Source organism: Hibiscus syriacus, unplaced genomic scaffold (assembly GCF_006381635.1).
Source record: "Hibiscus syriacus cultivar Baekdansim isolate YM2019G1 unplaced genomic scaffold, ASM638163v2 tig00007895_pilon, whole genome shotgun sequence".
Classification (NCBI taxonomy): Eukaryota; Viridiplantae; Streptophyta; class Magnoliopsida; order Malvales; family Malvaceae; genus Hibiscus; species Hibiscus syriacus.
Genome location: NW_024062147.1, coordinates 309,355 through 324,282, shown reverse-complemented (window position 1 = coordinate 324,282; position 14,928 = coordinate 309,355). Strand labels below are relative to the sequence as shown.

Sequence of the window (14,928 nt, the reverse complement as noted above, 5' to 3'; positions counted from 1 at the left end):
AAATCGAGTGCTTGGCGATTTGATCTCGACATCTTACCGTAAGCACTATTGGATTCCAAGTGGTAAACTCTGAAGTTGAGGTAAGGGAGGATGGTATTGAAGCTACAAACATCACAATTTATGCTAGTTTATATTTTCTTTAAAAATATTTATCATTTGTAATTTATTTAAATAATATATTTTGTTAGAATTTAACATAAAATGAGATTATAATTAAATTGATAGAATAAATAAATTTTAAAAATTAAAATTATTATTATATCATAACATATCATTATTTTCATCCAATTAATATTTAAATTTAACGACTAGAGACCAAAATAAAAATATATTATTTAATATGATTTTACTAAAAATAATTAGATGATTAAAATAAAAATATAATAAAAAAAAGTAAGGTACCAAATAGATTTATACCCCTATCAATCATTACAAACAAATACATAAAAAGATAGAAAGCGAGTGGCTTGATTAATGATTACTTGAGACAATGATTTTAGGATTAATGTAAAATTAAGTCTTAGTTATTAAACTTTAGTAGTTGTTTTGTTTTTTGTCAATAAATTATAAAAAGTTTTAATTTCATCACTATACTTTTTGAATTATTTTTTATTATTAAATCGTTGAATCATTAACCCATAGATAATGTAATATTATTTTACAGAAATAAAAGTAAAAAAATATTCATATTTATCTGACGTGATATGTATTTTCTTTTTTATCTCACCTTACCATCTTCTTCGTTAACTCATGAAACTAAACATACAAAAGTCATTTTTTTTAGGTTTAGAACTTTACTAAATTTGGGAGTTTTAAGATGTCTGGCGAAAAAATTTGAACAATGAAAATCATTCTTTTAAGAAGATTAACATTTTTAATAAATATTTTCATTGGACTGTTGTAAGAGGAGATCATAATATTTTAAGATCAAATTTTAAATGAATTTTAATTTTGAGTAAATTTCGTGAAAATCAAAATAATGAGAATAAATAAATAAATTTAATATAAATTTTATGATAAGCAACTGTGATTGACAATCAATCGACGATGTTGATCATAATAATTTAAGTTTTCTTGTAAAAAAATTTAAAAAATTATTAATTTATTATGTCGTTAATGATTTGAAAATCTAACGATAAAAATGTAATTCAAAATTTTATAATAAATTAAAACTTTTTATAATTTAATGGCCAAAATAAAATAACTTTTAAAAATTAGTGACTAATTGTGCAATGTGTAATGTAAACTATAAATAGGTGTGAAAATGGTTAATGGAATCCAAGGCCATTCATTGAAAGCAACACCTTTGACTTTCCTATTTTTTTGTTCTACTATTTCTCAATCAAAACTCAACTCGGAGTTAAAATGGCTTGAGTCTGACTCAGTCACAACTCATGTCAATACAAAGAATTTTTCTTTATTTCCAGTCAAACCCATTGTTACTATTTTCGTCCGTGTCTCAACTCAGCAACCTTCCCCTTTCTTAGGGTTTCTCTCTCTTTCTATCTGTTTTTTTTAATTTCATTGTTATTGTTATTTACATCTCTCAGCCACTTTTTTCTTTTATCTTTCTTTCCGTTCAAGCTTTGTTCTTGGAATTTCCCAACCTGAAAATCTTGCAGTTTCAAAACACTTCGAAATCGAACTGATTGGCGTTTCGGTTTCAATTTACGTGAGCTTTACTTGGATTGGGATTTTTTTCGAGCTTCAAAATATGCTCTAAAAACCCCACCAAAGATTCCCCACTTTAGTTCTTGAGCAGCGTAAAATGTACGAACTCATTTTTTTTGGGGTCTAAAATGGGCTAACCTTCTTTAGGAAAAAATTATTTTGGGTCTATTTTTATTTTCAGGATCTAATGTTTTAGGGATGCTTGTTCAATCGGAACTATATTTGGTTTTGGGGTGTTGTTAATTTGTGAAAATCGGCTAATTTTCTTCTTAAATTGAGGTAATTTTGTTTTAGTTGTGATTTTTACTGGAAAAGAGTATGAAAACTGCTTTTATTTGATATGAATTGAATATTTGAGCTATATATGAACTTCTGATCTGTTCTGTTTTAGTAATATATGCTTAAAAGGAAAATTTTGTGTGATGATTTTTTTCTGTTTTTACACGTTGAGCTATTTATAAGATTTGGATTAGCTTTATTTATGTAAATGGTTGAAACGGTGTTGCTTTTGCTTTACTTGGAGTGTAATATGTTTGGTTTGAATAATTGAATCACGTGTGAACTTGGTTCCAGTTTTGGTGAAAAAGAGTGATGCACTGAGCAATGGCACTTAAGATGCCAGCTCCAGAGGCGGCTGAGATTGCCATAGGGTCCATTGGATGTGGGTATGATATTGGAATGGACCTTCGACTGAAGTACTGTAAAGGGAGTAATTCGAAAGATCCATGTCTTATCGAGATAGATGAAGATGGAGGCCATGAGATTGTCTTACCTGGTGGAATTTCGATACCCGATGTGTCCAAATCAATAAAATGTGATAAAGGAGAGCGCACACGGTTCAGGTCCGATGTTCTCTCCTTCCAACAGGTAATGGTTCATCGTTTGTTCAATGCTATTAGTAGTTAAATTGTTGTGGCATGAGTTAAATCCTGTGAGAGGTATACAGGAGTCTGTTTTTTCTCATTTCTTTTATTTTCTCCAGATGTCAGAGCAATTCAACCAAGAAATGTCTTTGACTGGAAAAATACCTTCAGGCCACTTCAATTCCATGTTTGAATTCTCTGGTTGTTGGCAAAAGGATGCTGCTAATACCAAGACCCTTGCTTTTGATGGGGTGTTCATCACTCTCTACTCAGTCGCACTGGAGAAATCCCAAATGGTGCTACGTGATCATGTCAGGAAAGCAGTCCCATCTACTTGGGAACCTGCAGCATTGGCAAGGTGAATTTGGATGCAAATTTGATCATTGAATGCTGTTGATGAGTTCTTAAATAAGACCTCGTCATGTACTAGGCCTTTTCCCCCTTATTCATTAACTTGGGCTTCGGCCAATGTGTGTTTCTGGCTTCCTCTCTTTTTGAATATCGTCATGTGGAGAACAATTCAATGATCAACTGTTTTGTTTCTCTTTTACTGGTTCAACATGCATATTCTTAATGAACATATGAAGAATGATGTTTTGTTGGTGACTATGAATTTTCTGCTGCCTTCTGCCTGCTTTTTTTATTGTTATTTACTCTCTGCTGTATAGAATTTGAGGTTGATATATACTTTTGGCATCTCAGGTTTATTGAAACTTATGGCACCCACGTAATTGTTGGTGTGAAGATGGGAGGGAAAGATGTTATTTACATAAAGCAGCAGCATTCCTCTACTCTTCAACCTGCTGATATCCAGAAAAGACTGAAGGATATGGCTGATAAGAGGTTTTTAGATGCCGGTGAACATTACAGCATGGTGCCTGAGCAAGTTTTCCCGAGTGACAAGGTTTGCTATAGAACTGTGATGATACATCGTCTAATCTATAGCTATATATATACATAAATCATGCTCCTTGTTTGGATGGAATGAAATCAACATTCCTAGGTCAATATTATTTTACAACAGGGGTACAATATCCATGATTAACCTGGCAAGCAGGGTGTAATTGTGGAAGTGCTGCAGGATGCAGCATATTGACGCCAAAATTTCTTTGGAGAATAACTGTTTAAAAGGGATATTTTTCGCACATAGTAACACTACAACGCAGTTTCGCACTAAATATTGTATGATTGCTAATGATATACCAGTTCAATAGTTACCAGAGAATACTACAAGTCTGCTACTGTTTTAAATGTTTACGTTTTTACACCAAGTTCTGGATCTGTCATTGTTTTTGCTTTGCCCCCTGTTTTATGAGGATTCTATTATTTTATAGGTCTTTCAACTTGGTTGGCGGTTTTGTTTTTAGTTTTATTACTTTGACACTTTATGCTTTGATTGCTAGCCTTTCAACTTTTCATTGGTTTTAACTTATCCGTCAATCATCCTTACGAGTGAAACATTGGCATAATGTGTGTTTCTGTTTCAGTTTGAAATCAGGGAGCAGCGGCTAAGGTTTGCTAGTAACAGTCCATCAAGTTCATATGCACATAAAGAGGTTGGTTTTCTTCCATATGGGTTGTTTGCTTAATAGTTCAAGCTCCTTGGTAAAGGTTTAAGCTTCTTTCTTGATATCAATGTTGTTAATAATTACCTAAAAATTGCAGGATATTGTAACCATTTACAAAAGGAGAGGTGGAAGTGATAATAGAAACCTTTCTCATATTGACTGGTTACAAACGATTCAGTTAGAGCCTGATGTAATCTCAATGTCCTTTATTCCTATTACTTCTCTGTTGAATGGAGTTCCGGGATGTGGATTTCTAAGCCACGCTATAAATCTATATTTGCGATGTAAGCAAGACCTATTGTTCTGTCTGTCTACCTAATGCATTTTTATTTTCTTCTACTGCCTGCTTCAAATTATTGCATCTCCTTTTTTCTCTTCTTAAACATGGGGTGTCTTCATTATTATCTGGAAGAAGTATGCCTCACATTTTTGCCTCTTTATAATTTGTGAAATATATCATAAGTTCACTAACCATCTTATTATTATGAAATTCGAAGGCAATCAAACATGAGTTATGAGCTTATTTTGATTAAACCTTTTTTAGATAATTGAAAGTCGTTAGTAAGTATCAAACTACATCAATAGGAGTTGATCCTTGATCACGTTTGTTATCATGAAATCCTTAACTAGCAGTTTTTAAGTGTGAGAGTTTCGGGACTGAATAACTGAGGTATTTCTAGCTTATCATAATCTGTGTCATGAAACAACATGAATTTGTTATTGGACCTCATTTTCCTTCATTTAGCTTGCCACTGCAAAGGATTTATTTATGTTATAGAGAACAGTGTACACATATTTCATCCGCAAGCTATATTGCTGTTACAGATAAACCACCAGTTGAAGAGCTCCACCAGTTTTTGGAATTTCAGCTTCCAAGACAGTGGGCACCGGTTTTCAGTGAACTTCCTCTTGGTCCGCAACGAAAGCAACAAAGCACTGCATCTTTGCAATTCAGCTTCATGGGGCCCAAGCTTTTCGTGAACACTACTCCGGTAAAGAATTTTTTTTGAAATTGAAATTTTCTGGCTTTCTGCATTAAGTGTTTCCATGTAGGTTTCATCCATGTCTGGGTTTGAATAGTTTTTATTAGCCCATCAGCTTGATAAAAATCGGACCATGTTCAATGCTGGTGTTGGATTTATAGATGACCACTAGAGTCTATTCATCATTTTAAATTTAAAAAATTATGTGCCTGATGATTGTTTGTTAAAATGGAATCTCATTTTATAGTTAGATAAGATTTATCTATAGGTCTTCCGAGTAGAGCATTGATAATTGAACTGTCACATAGCATGGATATAAAGTTGGAAACCGATACGTGCACTTGAGTCGTTGAGCTACAACCCTTTCTGCGAAGTCTTTGCTCATATTAAAATAAAATATATCTGATTTTTCATTACATAATTTCGTGACAGGTTGATGTGGGTAGGAGGCCCGTGACCGGCCTCCGATTATATCTAGAAGGTAAAAGGAGCAACCACTTGGCCATCCACTTGCAGCACCTTTCCTCCCTTCCAAAAATCTTCCAACTTGTAGATGATCCAAAAGGGAACTTCTGCCAAGAGTCTCATGATCGTAAATACTACGAGAAAGTTTATTGGAAGAACTACTCCCATGTATGCACCGCTCCTGTTGAGTCTGATGAGGATCTATCGATCGTAACTGGAGCCCAATTTCAGGTTGAGAATCATGGTTTTAAAAATATTCTCTTTTTACGACTACGCTTCTCGACTGTCTTGGGAGCTATTTCTGTTAAGCAGCCAGAATGGGAAGGATCACCCGGGTCAGTAGCCAAGTCTGGACTCATATCCACACTGATCAGTCATCACTTCACACAAGTTCAGAAGCTGCCTCCAAGGCCAGCTGATGTGAATATTAACTCCGCCGTTTACCCCGGAGGCCCTCCCGTGCCTGTTCAAGCTCCCAAGCTTTTGAAATTTGTTGATACAACCGAAATTACACGAGGGCCACAGGAAAGTCCTGGATATTGGGTTGTTTCGGGGGCAAGATTAGTCGTCAAGAAGGGAAAGATCTCTCTCCTGGTAAAGTATTCTTTATTGACTGCAATATTACCTGACGAAGACGGCGTCGATGAGCACTAGACGATTTTCCCTTCCACTTGTCACCTTGTATTCTTTATAGGAAAAAGTTACTGAAGATCAGAGAATCCAAAAGTATATATAGAGAGAGAATGGGGAGTGGAAACTTAAGAATAGTCAGATTTACAGGGATAAACTTCATGGGGATGGGTGAATGGAAGAGAGGATAAAGAGCAGAGGGAGACATGATTAGAAGTGTTGGGGATTCAATTGCTTGCAAATTTTATCTTTTAATGTAAATTTTTTTGTTTGTTTCTAATATAAATTCTTCAAGTTTCTTTGCACAATGGTCGTTTTGATTCTCAAGTTATTGTTTTCTTTTGGCAAAAGTGTTGTATGTAATCCTTTTACATCAAAACATATACTAGAGAATAAAAATTTTCTGTTTTTTTTTTCTTTTCAATCTGTCAATGGTCGTTTAGAAGACATGAGGGTTGATTATTGATAAATGTATTCAAAAACATCATGGATGATGATGTATGCTTAAGGATATACAAAAATATGTTCATGAGGAGGCCAATAGATGCCTTCCCTTGGACAAGGGAGAGGAGCAAGCTGAGCTATATAGGTTGGATTTTGTTCTCCCGGCATCACCACCATCAAATCAGTCGCATACGATGTCGATACCTGCCATCACAATGGATCATCAAACATCAGTTTCAAGATCCAATGAAAATAAAGCATATTTCAGAGATTTCAGAGATAAACTACATGATTTACTTGTATATATATGATCATAATTTACTTAATTCTGCTTGAATAGTAAGAAAAATTGGTAAATCATTGCCGAGGGACAAAAGGGTTTCTAGCTTTGTGGTTGAAGATTCAAAACTTAAAATTCGTGATCGATTATCTGGTTGAAGTTTCTTTTTTCTTAAAGAAATGCTGTCAAAAGAGAAAGAACAGCAGAATATGCACGGTGTATGAACTTAACAGCCTGATGAGATAGAAGCCTACTCTTTGTGGATTCCCGAGTTTTTCGGCCACTCTGGATCCTAGAGCACCGTCTTCATTGGGTGAAGAAAAAGCAGGATTTGGCTGAAAAAGGTGTTCGAAGATGGCCATGATAACAAACATCGATATCAAGATGGCTGTAGCAATAAAGCCGAAAGAAACGGCATTCATAGATGTCCCCAAGGTTTTCAATGGTGGTTCGTTATCGAGTATAGGTTGAGACGGACTTGGGTACATGTTCCATGGCATTGATCTTCCAGTTCCAAACTCATTCATAGTTGCAGGTTATTCCTCTAATAACATGAACTTCTTCATTCATGAGTTGTCATTGTTTCTGAAAAAGATCAACAAAGGTAATCATCAAAATCCAGGAACATTCATCCACATTTCAAGGGCAACATGTCTCGAAATTGTCAACATAGTGATTGTTACACGAGAAAGTCGAATTTGCAAGTAAAATTAACAAGAAAGGATGTTGTCAATGACAGTGTGATGATATAAACATAAGCAGTAGTTACAACCATATGATCATCTCAAGAGTGAATCATGCTCAGCCATCGTAGACCATTGACATATTCGAATATGGATATCGATAACCCTATCTTTTCGGGCGATTTCAGTCATTCTGTTCGAACAAAAAGATATGAATGTGGAACTTTCAGGCTATCCTAAATACCTTCGATGTCCATACCACAGACCGAATCACTAAATCATAGATGAATGACCAAAAACGGAAAAAAAAAAGAACACTGACCCAAAGTAGCAAAGCACCATATCACCTAATGTAAATGCTTCATGGCATCATTACAAATGAAAGTAAACTGGAATCAGTACTTACCAAGAGAGGAAAATCACAAGATTTTGAACTTAATCCTTTGATCCTATGACTCTAACACTGCCCTGGAAAAACAAAGACAAGCACCATTTCTTAAGGGCTGAGAGAAGCTAGCTTTTATATACCCAAATTAAAAATGTACAGACAAAGTTATATGATAATTCTCAGCAGTGTGCACTTTGCTTTTGATTTTGTTGAATGTGAATGATGTTTACATAATCCTGATGGCTTGATTAATACTATACCCTTGTCTCAAGAAGCAAACCTAAAGGAACCAAAAGCATGGGCCTTGCTGTCTGGAGACCAGAAACAAAAATTATATAAAATAAACATGATTATAACCGCATTTTCTAAAGTAAAAATCCAAAGATTATAAAATGTCCACATGAAAAAGATGATTATAACCATCATTAAAGTAAATTTCCATGTATCATTAAATTAAAAAGATAAACCATACACAGTTATAACATGATATTTTTACATATAAAAAGATGGGTATTTGATTCAAAGTAAACACAAGAACAACAACAGGATAGAAAGCACATGCAAAAGAACAGGATATGAATTGACTTGAAAGTCTAGGAAGAAAAAGGGGTGATCGACAGAGAGAAACCTTACAGCTATGCATATGCAGTGCTATAAATGTAATGATTCAAGAGAAGAGAGATAAAATGGACTGTGGCTTAAAGCAAAGAGAGCTTGAGAAAAAAAAAGGGTGTGATTGATTAGAGTTTAGAAACCAGAATTACATTCCTTGTATTTTGGTTTAAAGTCTAAAAGCAAACCTGGTGGGTGACTGTGCAGAGGAACCCATGAAAATAGACCCATCCCTTTCACCATAAACACCGAAGCTACTACTACAATCGGGATGAATCGATGGTTACTAACATGCGATCGGGTCTTTTTAAATTTTTATATAGATTAGATATTTTTTTTAATTTTTTATTCACACTTCTTACATTTATATTATAATTTTTTAAATTTATAAATTGACGTAAAATTATACATTCGTTTATGACTATAAACTTATATATAAACCATTATTTTACAAAATTTTCAATCTTCTATCTTAGTTTTTTCTAACCTGAATTCTGTTTTAATTTGTGTTTGATGCGAAGGTTCGTTGGGCTCGTGACCGTAACCCAATATCGACCTGTGCGAGGGTGAAGTTTTGTGATACGGATCTTATAACACATTGCATCCGTATAGATCTTCTATTAGATGGTAATTGATAGTAAAAAAAACTAAGTTTGAATATATTTTTTTTATTGTGCAAGTTATTTCATAATCAAATAATTATCTTATAAATATATATTAATAATTAATTTTGTTTGTTAACTTTGAATGAACACAAGATAATATCGGTTCAAATTATCAACTTTTTAACATTAAATGTTCATATATCTTATGATTTTAAAGAATAACAATAATTAATTAATCAATAAGATCATTTGGTTCGTATAAAATAAAAGAACCTTTGGTCTTCAAACTACGGGTTTCTTTTCGTCTCGAACAAACCAGCATTGCTACTTGCTTTCTTTATCTTCCGTAAAGCCAAGAATTCGTGTAGAAAAAGAAGAGTGGGAAAAAACAAGATAGAAGCAATAATTAGAGGTAAGGACCCTCGAAAAAGAAAGAGGCTCTTCTACCAAAAGATGCGTTGAGGGAGAGCTGTTTGTCAAACAAGATAATCAAATTGTCTGAGAGTGATGTGAAAGCCTATCTAAGACCCTAACCAATAGTATCATAAGGTTTTTGAATTTAAGCCAATCTTCTAGTATTATCATATTTCATAGACAATGATATCCCCAACTGGATACAAAAGCTTAACGGAAACAACGTTCATTTTACACAGTTTTCATTCTTGATCAACCGGAGCAAATATTCATTACAAAACACTACAAAGGGAAAAGAGCTTTATCCCTTTTCTGCTTCTTGGAAATGAACACCAATAATTTATAATAAACACTCTATTAGTGTGTAAAAGTATAATATAACAAAATAACGAGATAATTGTACTATATGTTCTTAAATTACAATTCTTATTTTAAACTGATTTTTAATTTTAAAAAAAAAATTGATTTTATACTGATTCTGAACTTTAGATCGTTATAAATGCATCCCAACTTATGACCTTCCTTAATATTAGTCCTCAAACTCTTGAAAAATACTAAAATTTCATCTTCAAATTTTGAATGATTTTGGGAGAGATTATTCGAACGTTCACAAGTTTTAAGATCAATTCATAACAAGAGTTGTAGTTTGTAGATCAATTTAGAACATTAAAATTTTGAAAATCATAATTTAAAAATAGAATTAGAATATTCAAAATTTTAAAAATCAATCTAGAATGAAGATCGTAACTATTTTTTAAAAAAATTAAGGGTGTATGATATAATTAACTCTAAAATAATTTTAAAAATAATTATGTTCGTTAAATATATAAGTATCCAATGTAAATTAAATATAGAAAGCCAAATCATAACAACGCACAACAAAATTCTAAAAGATGTTGTCTACCATTCCCATATAAGACATATTTCTAAAAGAGGAGGGGTCACCCTTGATAAGGAAAGCACACTAGAGCAGGTCTTCTAAAACAAAACAAAAATCAAAAGGTGATCTTCAAGGAGCATAAAGGAATGAACATCGATTGAGTCGGGTCGGACCCATCAAGTCCCGATCTCATAACCCATCCCTTTTCATATTATATCATACATCTACCCTTATTCCTATCCCTTCTTTTACATAACAATGTCCCTCAGTCAGGCAACCCTTTCCTTGACCAAAACAAAGAGGCTTTTGGGTCTTGTAAGAACGTGACTTTCAGGTTCCCAACATATATATAATAGGAAGTTCCAAGTAGTCGTATGAGAAGTAATCTCTGAGGATATTACCAAAACAATGCTAAACCATTTTACTAAACTAGAATATTAAGTAGTTAAATGAGTCCAACATAAGCAAAAATTTGAAGTTTTGGGCAACCATAATGCAAGTATAATATTGTACCAAACAGAAAAACAAAGAACTGATAATAAATAAACTTGTAGATTAACTAATAATATGCCAGTCAAGCCTTGAGCTTCCCATAGAACTTGGCCTTCTCCTGTGTTGTCTGGAAACGACCATGACCAAACTTGGATGATGTATCAATGAACTTGAGCTTGATCTCCTCCAGAGCAACCCTAGAAGTTTGATGCAAGAGGGATTGCCTCAGAGTCACGACACGTTTCTTTGGCCCAACACACCCGCCTTTGATCATTAAATAATCTTCTTTCACCACACCATAATGGGGGAATCCACCCATTGGGGTAATATCCTTTTCAGTCCTGGAATTAGGAGAAAATGAAAGAAATTCAAAAAATGACGGTTGCAATATTTAGCATGCTGGAAAATAGGTGCTTGGCTAACCCGTCATATTCCGTCATGGCTGCATGTGACTCGTGTCCAGCCTTCCCAAGTTTATACACTTTCTTATTCATCTCAGTGCGGTGATGGTAGCCATTTTGCCCAGCCCTAGCAACAGTAAAAGAAACCCTAGCCGGATGCCATGCACCAATACAAGCAACCTTGCGAAGACCACGATGGGTCTTACGTGGGAGACGGGTGACACCCCATCTGGTCACCACACCCTCATAGCCTTTACCCTTGGTCACCCCAATGATATCTATCATCTCATCTTTCTGAAAAACAGCCTCAACTGGAATAGGTTTCTCAAAGAAACTGTAAGCAAAGTCAACTTTCTGGGCAACAGTTCCACCATTGACTTGAATTTCCATTAAGTGGGCCTTCTTCTGCTGCAAACCCTTCATTTTTCTTATCTATAGATGTATGCAATCAAAGAAATAAAAGAAGTCGGAAAAACATATATGTCAAAATGTTCAATCATCAATAATTGGAAGGAAGAAACCATAATTACACATTATAGAACCATTTGAGAGGAATATACCTGAGTATGGGCCAAAACACGAATAACAGTGCAATATTTTTTCAATTTTTCCAGCTGCAATTGAATATCTTTTTTACCATCTTCAGTTTCAAACTTCTTTGAGTACTTGGTGAATGCTTTCTTCTTAGACTTGCACCAGTGCTTATAGAACCTTCGTTTCACCTCTTCACTAAGATGCTGAGCCCACACAGTGCCCAGAGTACGGAGACCACGAGGAGTTTTGACATATCCAACAACTCCAACAACAACCATAGGTGGCGTCTCGATGATAGTAACTGCTTCACAAGTCTCCTTCTTGTGAAGTTCTTGAAGAAAGAACATAAATACATTAAATTAACCAGCTAAACATGCAGGAGAATGAACCATGCAAAAGAGAACATAAATAGAACACAATTTTTTCTTAAAGCAGTAAATCTGCAAAAGACTGTCAAATCCGCAATTTAAAAATCATGAGCTAGAGAAAGAAGAATTACTCGATCCAGGCTTTTCAACTTCCCTCACTATATGGGTCATCCCAGCTTTATATCCCAAGAATGCAGTTAATCTGCATGGCTTAGTAGGATCATCCTTTGGGAAAGCCTTCACTGAACAACCACAAAAGGAGAAGCGAAATCAGAAGATTTTAATTAACACAATCTTAGAGGAAAATATGATAGCCAGGACCTAAAATGTTCACTTAATAAATTGACAAGCTTAACATAATTAGAGATAGTGTTAGCAATTAGAAATTCAGGGATTACGTGGGATCAAAAGACAAACTATTAAAACAAATGGTGTTCTGCTTAGCCCTATCTAGTGCAATGAGACGATTGAATAATAGAAAAATCCAACAATATTACTAAATAAATATATACTGTTCCTAACAATAAAACAATTAAATGGGAATACAGAAAAACCTTTTCCTCTGTGGCGTGAGGCTCTTTTCCTTGGGAGAAATCCCAAAGAGCCATGCCTTGGATGCTCAAACTTGCGATGAGACATTTTCTTCAATAATAATTACTCTGCAAAACTAAAATTAACTGAGTTCCATTTTTACTTCAGCATAAGTATAATTCAAGCTAATAGCATAAACGGGGAAATAATTTTTTAGGTAAACCATTAGATCAAAACGAGAAAATATGAAGTTTAGAATCTGGATAGAAGCAAATCAAACATCGTACAGTTCTTCTAAAAAAACCAATTACACAACTAAAAATAGTTAGCCCCAGATGTAGAAAAACATGAAGAACAGCAGATCTAGCAAACTGAAAGGAAATGGACCCCAAGACCAAAGGCCTATGGCATGAACTTCGAGCACACCAATTCTCGGGCTCCTTTGGTGTTTCTTTCCAAAACCAAAATTTCAGGGTTTTGGCGAGAAGAGCCTTTTTCGAGACACCAGCCTTGATTTACCCAACAATGTCTTTTCATGGGGAAATCCATCTCAGTCATCGCCAGAAACTGAAGTTGAATCAATATGTTTTCATACACCAAGAGCATTACCAAACAAAACCAGTAATTCACGTAAAAAGCTAAAGCAAAAAATTCAACAATAGGATTCATTCGATAAACTTGAAATGGAATTCGCAACGAAAATTGGAACGCTAATACCTCGAGATCTGAAAGAAAGGAAAATGGAAAATTAAAGAAGCTCGAGAGCGGCTATCAGCTTCTTCAGTGGATAAGAACCCTACCTTTGCTTTGCAAGTGTATTTATAGCATTTAAAGATCGGAAGTGCACGGCCATGATCAACATTCATACGTTGGATATCGACCGTTAGATCCCCACGTCTAGGGTTTTTATTATTTTTTGTGTTTCGAAATGAAATTTTTAACTCTTTTACGGCAACGGCGGTGGGCCTGATGAAGCGCCGCCGTCTGTCCAGTAGTAAAATATGGGCTTCACCGCAATATATAGATGTATGGTCCATTTATTCTAGAATCCAGTCCATCACGAGGACCAAGCTCTAAGGCTTTTAGATTACTTTTGAATTTCTCTATATAATTAAAAAGTAATATTTTCTTAATTTATAAATTTTAGGGTAAATTACACAAATAGTCACTAATATTTGAGTAAATTTTCATTTTCTCTACTAGAGTTTTAAAAGTAATAAATTAATCATTAACGTTATCGATTTGTAACAAAATCGATCACTCGACTTAACAACCATTAACATGGGTGACGGAAAACTGATATGGCAAGTTAAATCAATTACCTGACACTATTTTCCCACAAGTTTAACTCCCTAAAATTTTTGGCTGGTCTTCTTTTTCTCTAACTAAGTGATGAATATCATAACACAATCATCATGAAATGTTGTAGAGCTCACGGTGCAGCAACTAATGACTAGAAACCACCTTAACTAATGGAGCATCAACACCCTGTCGCAACCGTCTTTCGGTTGCCCGGAATCGGGCTTCGACTTGAAATGATTGGGTTAGAGTCGCCACCGATCATTTTAAAACGAGTTTTAGGTAGATCGGACACCATCTTACCTGATCTGCGTTGTACAAGAAACGTGTCGAGTTCGGGAGTCGGTTACGGTAGAGGAAGGATTAACACCCTTGAACCGCCCTTTCGGTACCAATTAATGTGACAGTTGTCTTTAATTGCGAAAATTGAAATTTAAATTAAAAAATAAAAATATTCGATTCGAATTACTTACCTTTGATTGGTCGAACTTATTCTAAAAAAGGGTAAAAATGTTAGTAAAAAAAATCGAAAATACAACAATAAACTAAACTAATAAATCAAAAAGAAAATAAAAAAGAAAGTCAAATAGAGAAAATATAAAAATATAGTAATAATAATGAAATAAATAAATAGAGAAGAAAAATGAAAATTGCTATAAAAGTTAACAAAAAAAAGAAACCAGCATATATATATATATATATATATATAAATAAATGAATAAAAGGATTAATGTGTAAAATTAACAAATTCGAAATTCAAATCAAAAGTATTGAAGATTTAATCCAGTGACCAAAACGTAAGAGATAAAACTTACAA

At 34.1% G+C, this 14,928-nt stretch overlaps 3 protein-coding genes across 6 annotated transcripts; 1 reads left to right on the top strand and 2 right to left on the bottom strand.

The window, feature by feature from the left end:
- The first annotated feature begins 1,510 nt into the window (after positions 1–1,510).
- LOC120201683 (MACPF domain-containing protein At4g24290-like) lies at positions 1,511–6,507 on the top strand. 2 transcript variants are annotated; one of them, XM_039202248.1, is made up of 8 exons: positions 1,511–1,770; positions 2,245–2,538; positions 2,654–2,892; positions 3,237–3,438; positions 4,022–4,090; positions 4,200–4,386; positions 4,928–5,094; positions 5,518–6,507. In XM_039202248.1, exons 2-8 carry the CDS (start codon positions 2,275–2,277, stop codon positions 6,202–6,204), a joined length of 1,815 nt encoding a protein of 604 aa, XP_039058179.1. In that variant the 5' UTR covers positions 1,511–1,770; positions 2,245–2,274; the 3' UTR covers positions 6,205–6,507. The 2 variants fall into 2 exon arrangements, with proteins under 2 accessions (XP_039058179.1, XP_039058180.1); XM_039202249.1 differs by lacking the exon at positions 1,511–1,770 and adding an exon at positions 1,849–1,950.
- A 128-nt stretch (positions 6,508–6,635) lies between these two features.
- Positions 6,636–8,300, bottom strand: LOC120201682. 2 transcript variants are annotated; one of them, XM_039202247.1, is made up of 4 exons: positions 8,137–8,300; positions 7,994–8,055; positions 7,159–7,489; positions 6,636–6,828 (listed from the first exon to the last, which is right to left on the bottom strand). In XM_039202247.1, exons 3-4 carry the CDS (start codon positions 7,429–7,431, stop codon positions 6,685–6,687), a joined length of 417 nt encoding a protein of 138 aa, XP_039058178.1. In that variant the 5' UTR covers positions 7,432–7,489; positions 7,994–8,055; positions 8,137–8,300; the 3' UTR covers positions 6,636–6,684. The 2 variants fall into 2 exon arrangements, with proteins under 2 accessions (XP_039058178.1, XP_039058177.1); XM_039202246.1 differs by having other exon boundaries at positions 7,994–8,300.
- Positions 8,301–10,910: 2,610 nt separating this feature from the next.
- Positions 10,911–13,606, bottom strand: LOC120201680 (60S ribosomal protein L3-2-like). 2 transcript variants are annotated; one of them, XM_039202244.1, is made up of 6 exons: positions 13,530–13,606; positions 12,836–12,940; positions 12,413–12,523; positions 11,940–12,244; positions 11,402–11,811; positions 10,911–11,319 (listed from the first exon to the last, which is right to left on the bottom strand). In XM_039202244.1, exons 2-6 carry the CDS (start codon positions 12,918–12,920, stop codon positions 11,061–11,063), a joined length of 1,170 nt encoding a protein of 389 aa, XP_039058175.1. In that variant the 5' UTR covers positions 12,921–12,940; positions 13,530–13,606; the 3' UTR covers positions 10,911–11,060. The 2 variants fall into 2 exon arrangements, with proteins under 2 accessions (XP_039058175.1, XP_039058176.1); XM_039202245.1 differs by lacking the exon at positions 12,836–12,940.
- Between the last annotated feature and the right edge of the window lie 1,322 nt (positions 13,607–14,928).

Bases quoted from the DNA above. Each gene is read 5' to 3' on its own strand.
- LOC120201680 (XM_039202244.1), bottom strand. From the start codon at position 12,920: ATGTCTCATCGCAAGTTTGAGCATCCAAGGCATGGCTCTTTGGGATTT. The intron at 12,524-12,835 runs GTTTTTCTGTAT...GTGGTTGTTCAG, and splicing joins CTCACGCCACAGAGGAAAAG to TGAAGGCTTTCCCAAAGGAT. The intron at 11,812-11,939 runs GTATATTCCTCT...ATACATCTATAG, and splicing joins GTGTTTTGGCCCATACTCAG to ATAAGAAAAATGAAGGGTTT.
- LOC120201683 (XM_039202248.1), top strand. From the start codon at position 2,275: ATGGCACTTAAGATGCCAGCTCCAGAGGCGGCTGAGATTGCCATAGGG. The intron at 2,893-3,236 runs GTGAATTTGGAT...TTGGCATCTCAG, and splicing joins GAACCTGCAGCATTGGCAAG to GTTTATTGAAACTTATGGCA. The intron at 3,439-4,021 runs GTTTGCTATAGA...TTTCTGTTTCAG, and splicing joins AAGTTTTCCCGAGTGACAAG to TTTGAAATCAGGGAGCAGCG.
- LOC120201682 (XM_039202246.1), bottom strand. From the start codon at position 7,431: ATGAATGAGTTTGGAACTGGAAGATCAATGCCATGGAACATGTACCCA. The intron at 6,829-7,158 runs GTAGGCTTCTAT...TTGTGATGGCAG, and splicing joins AACTCGGGAATCCACAAAGA to GTATCGACATCGTATGCGAC.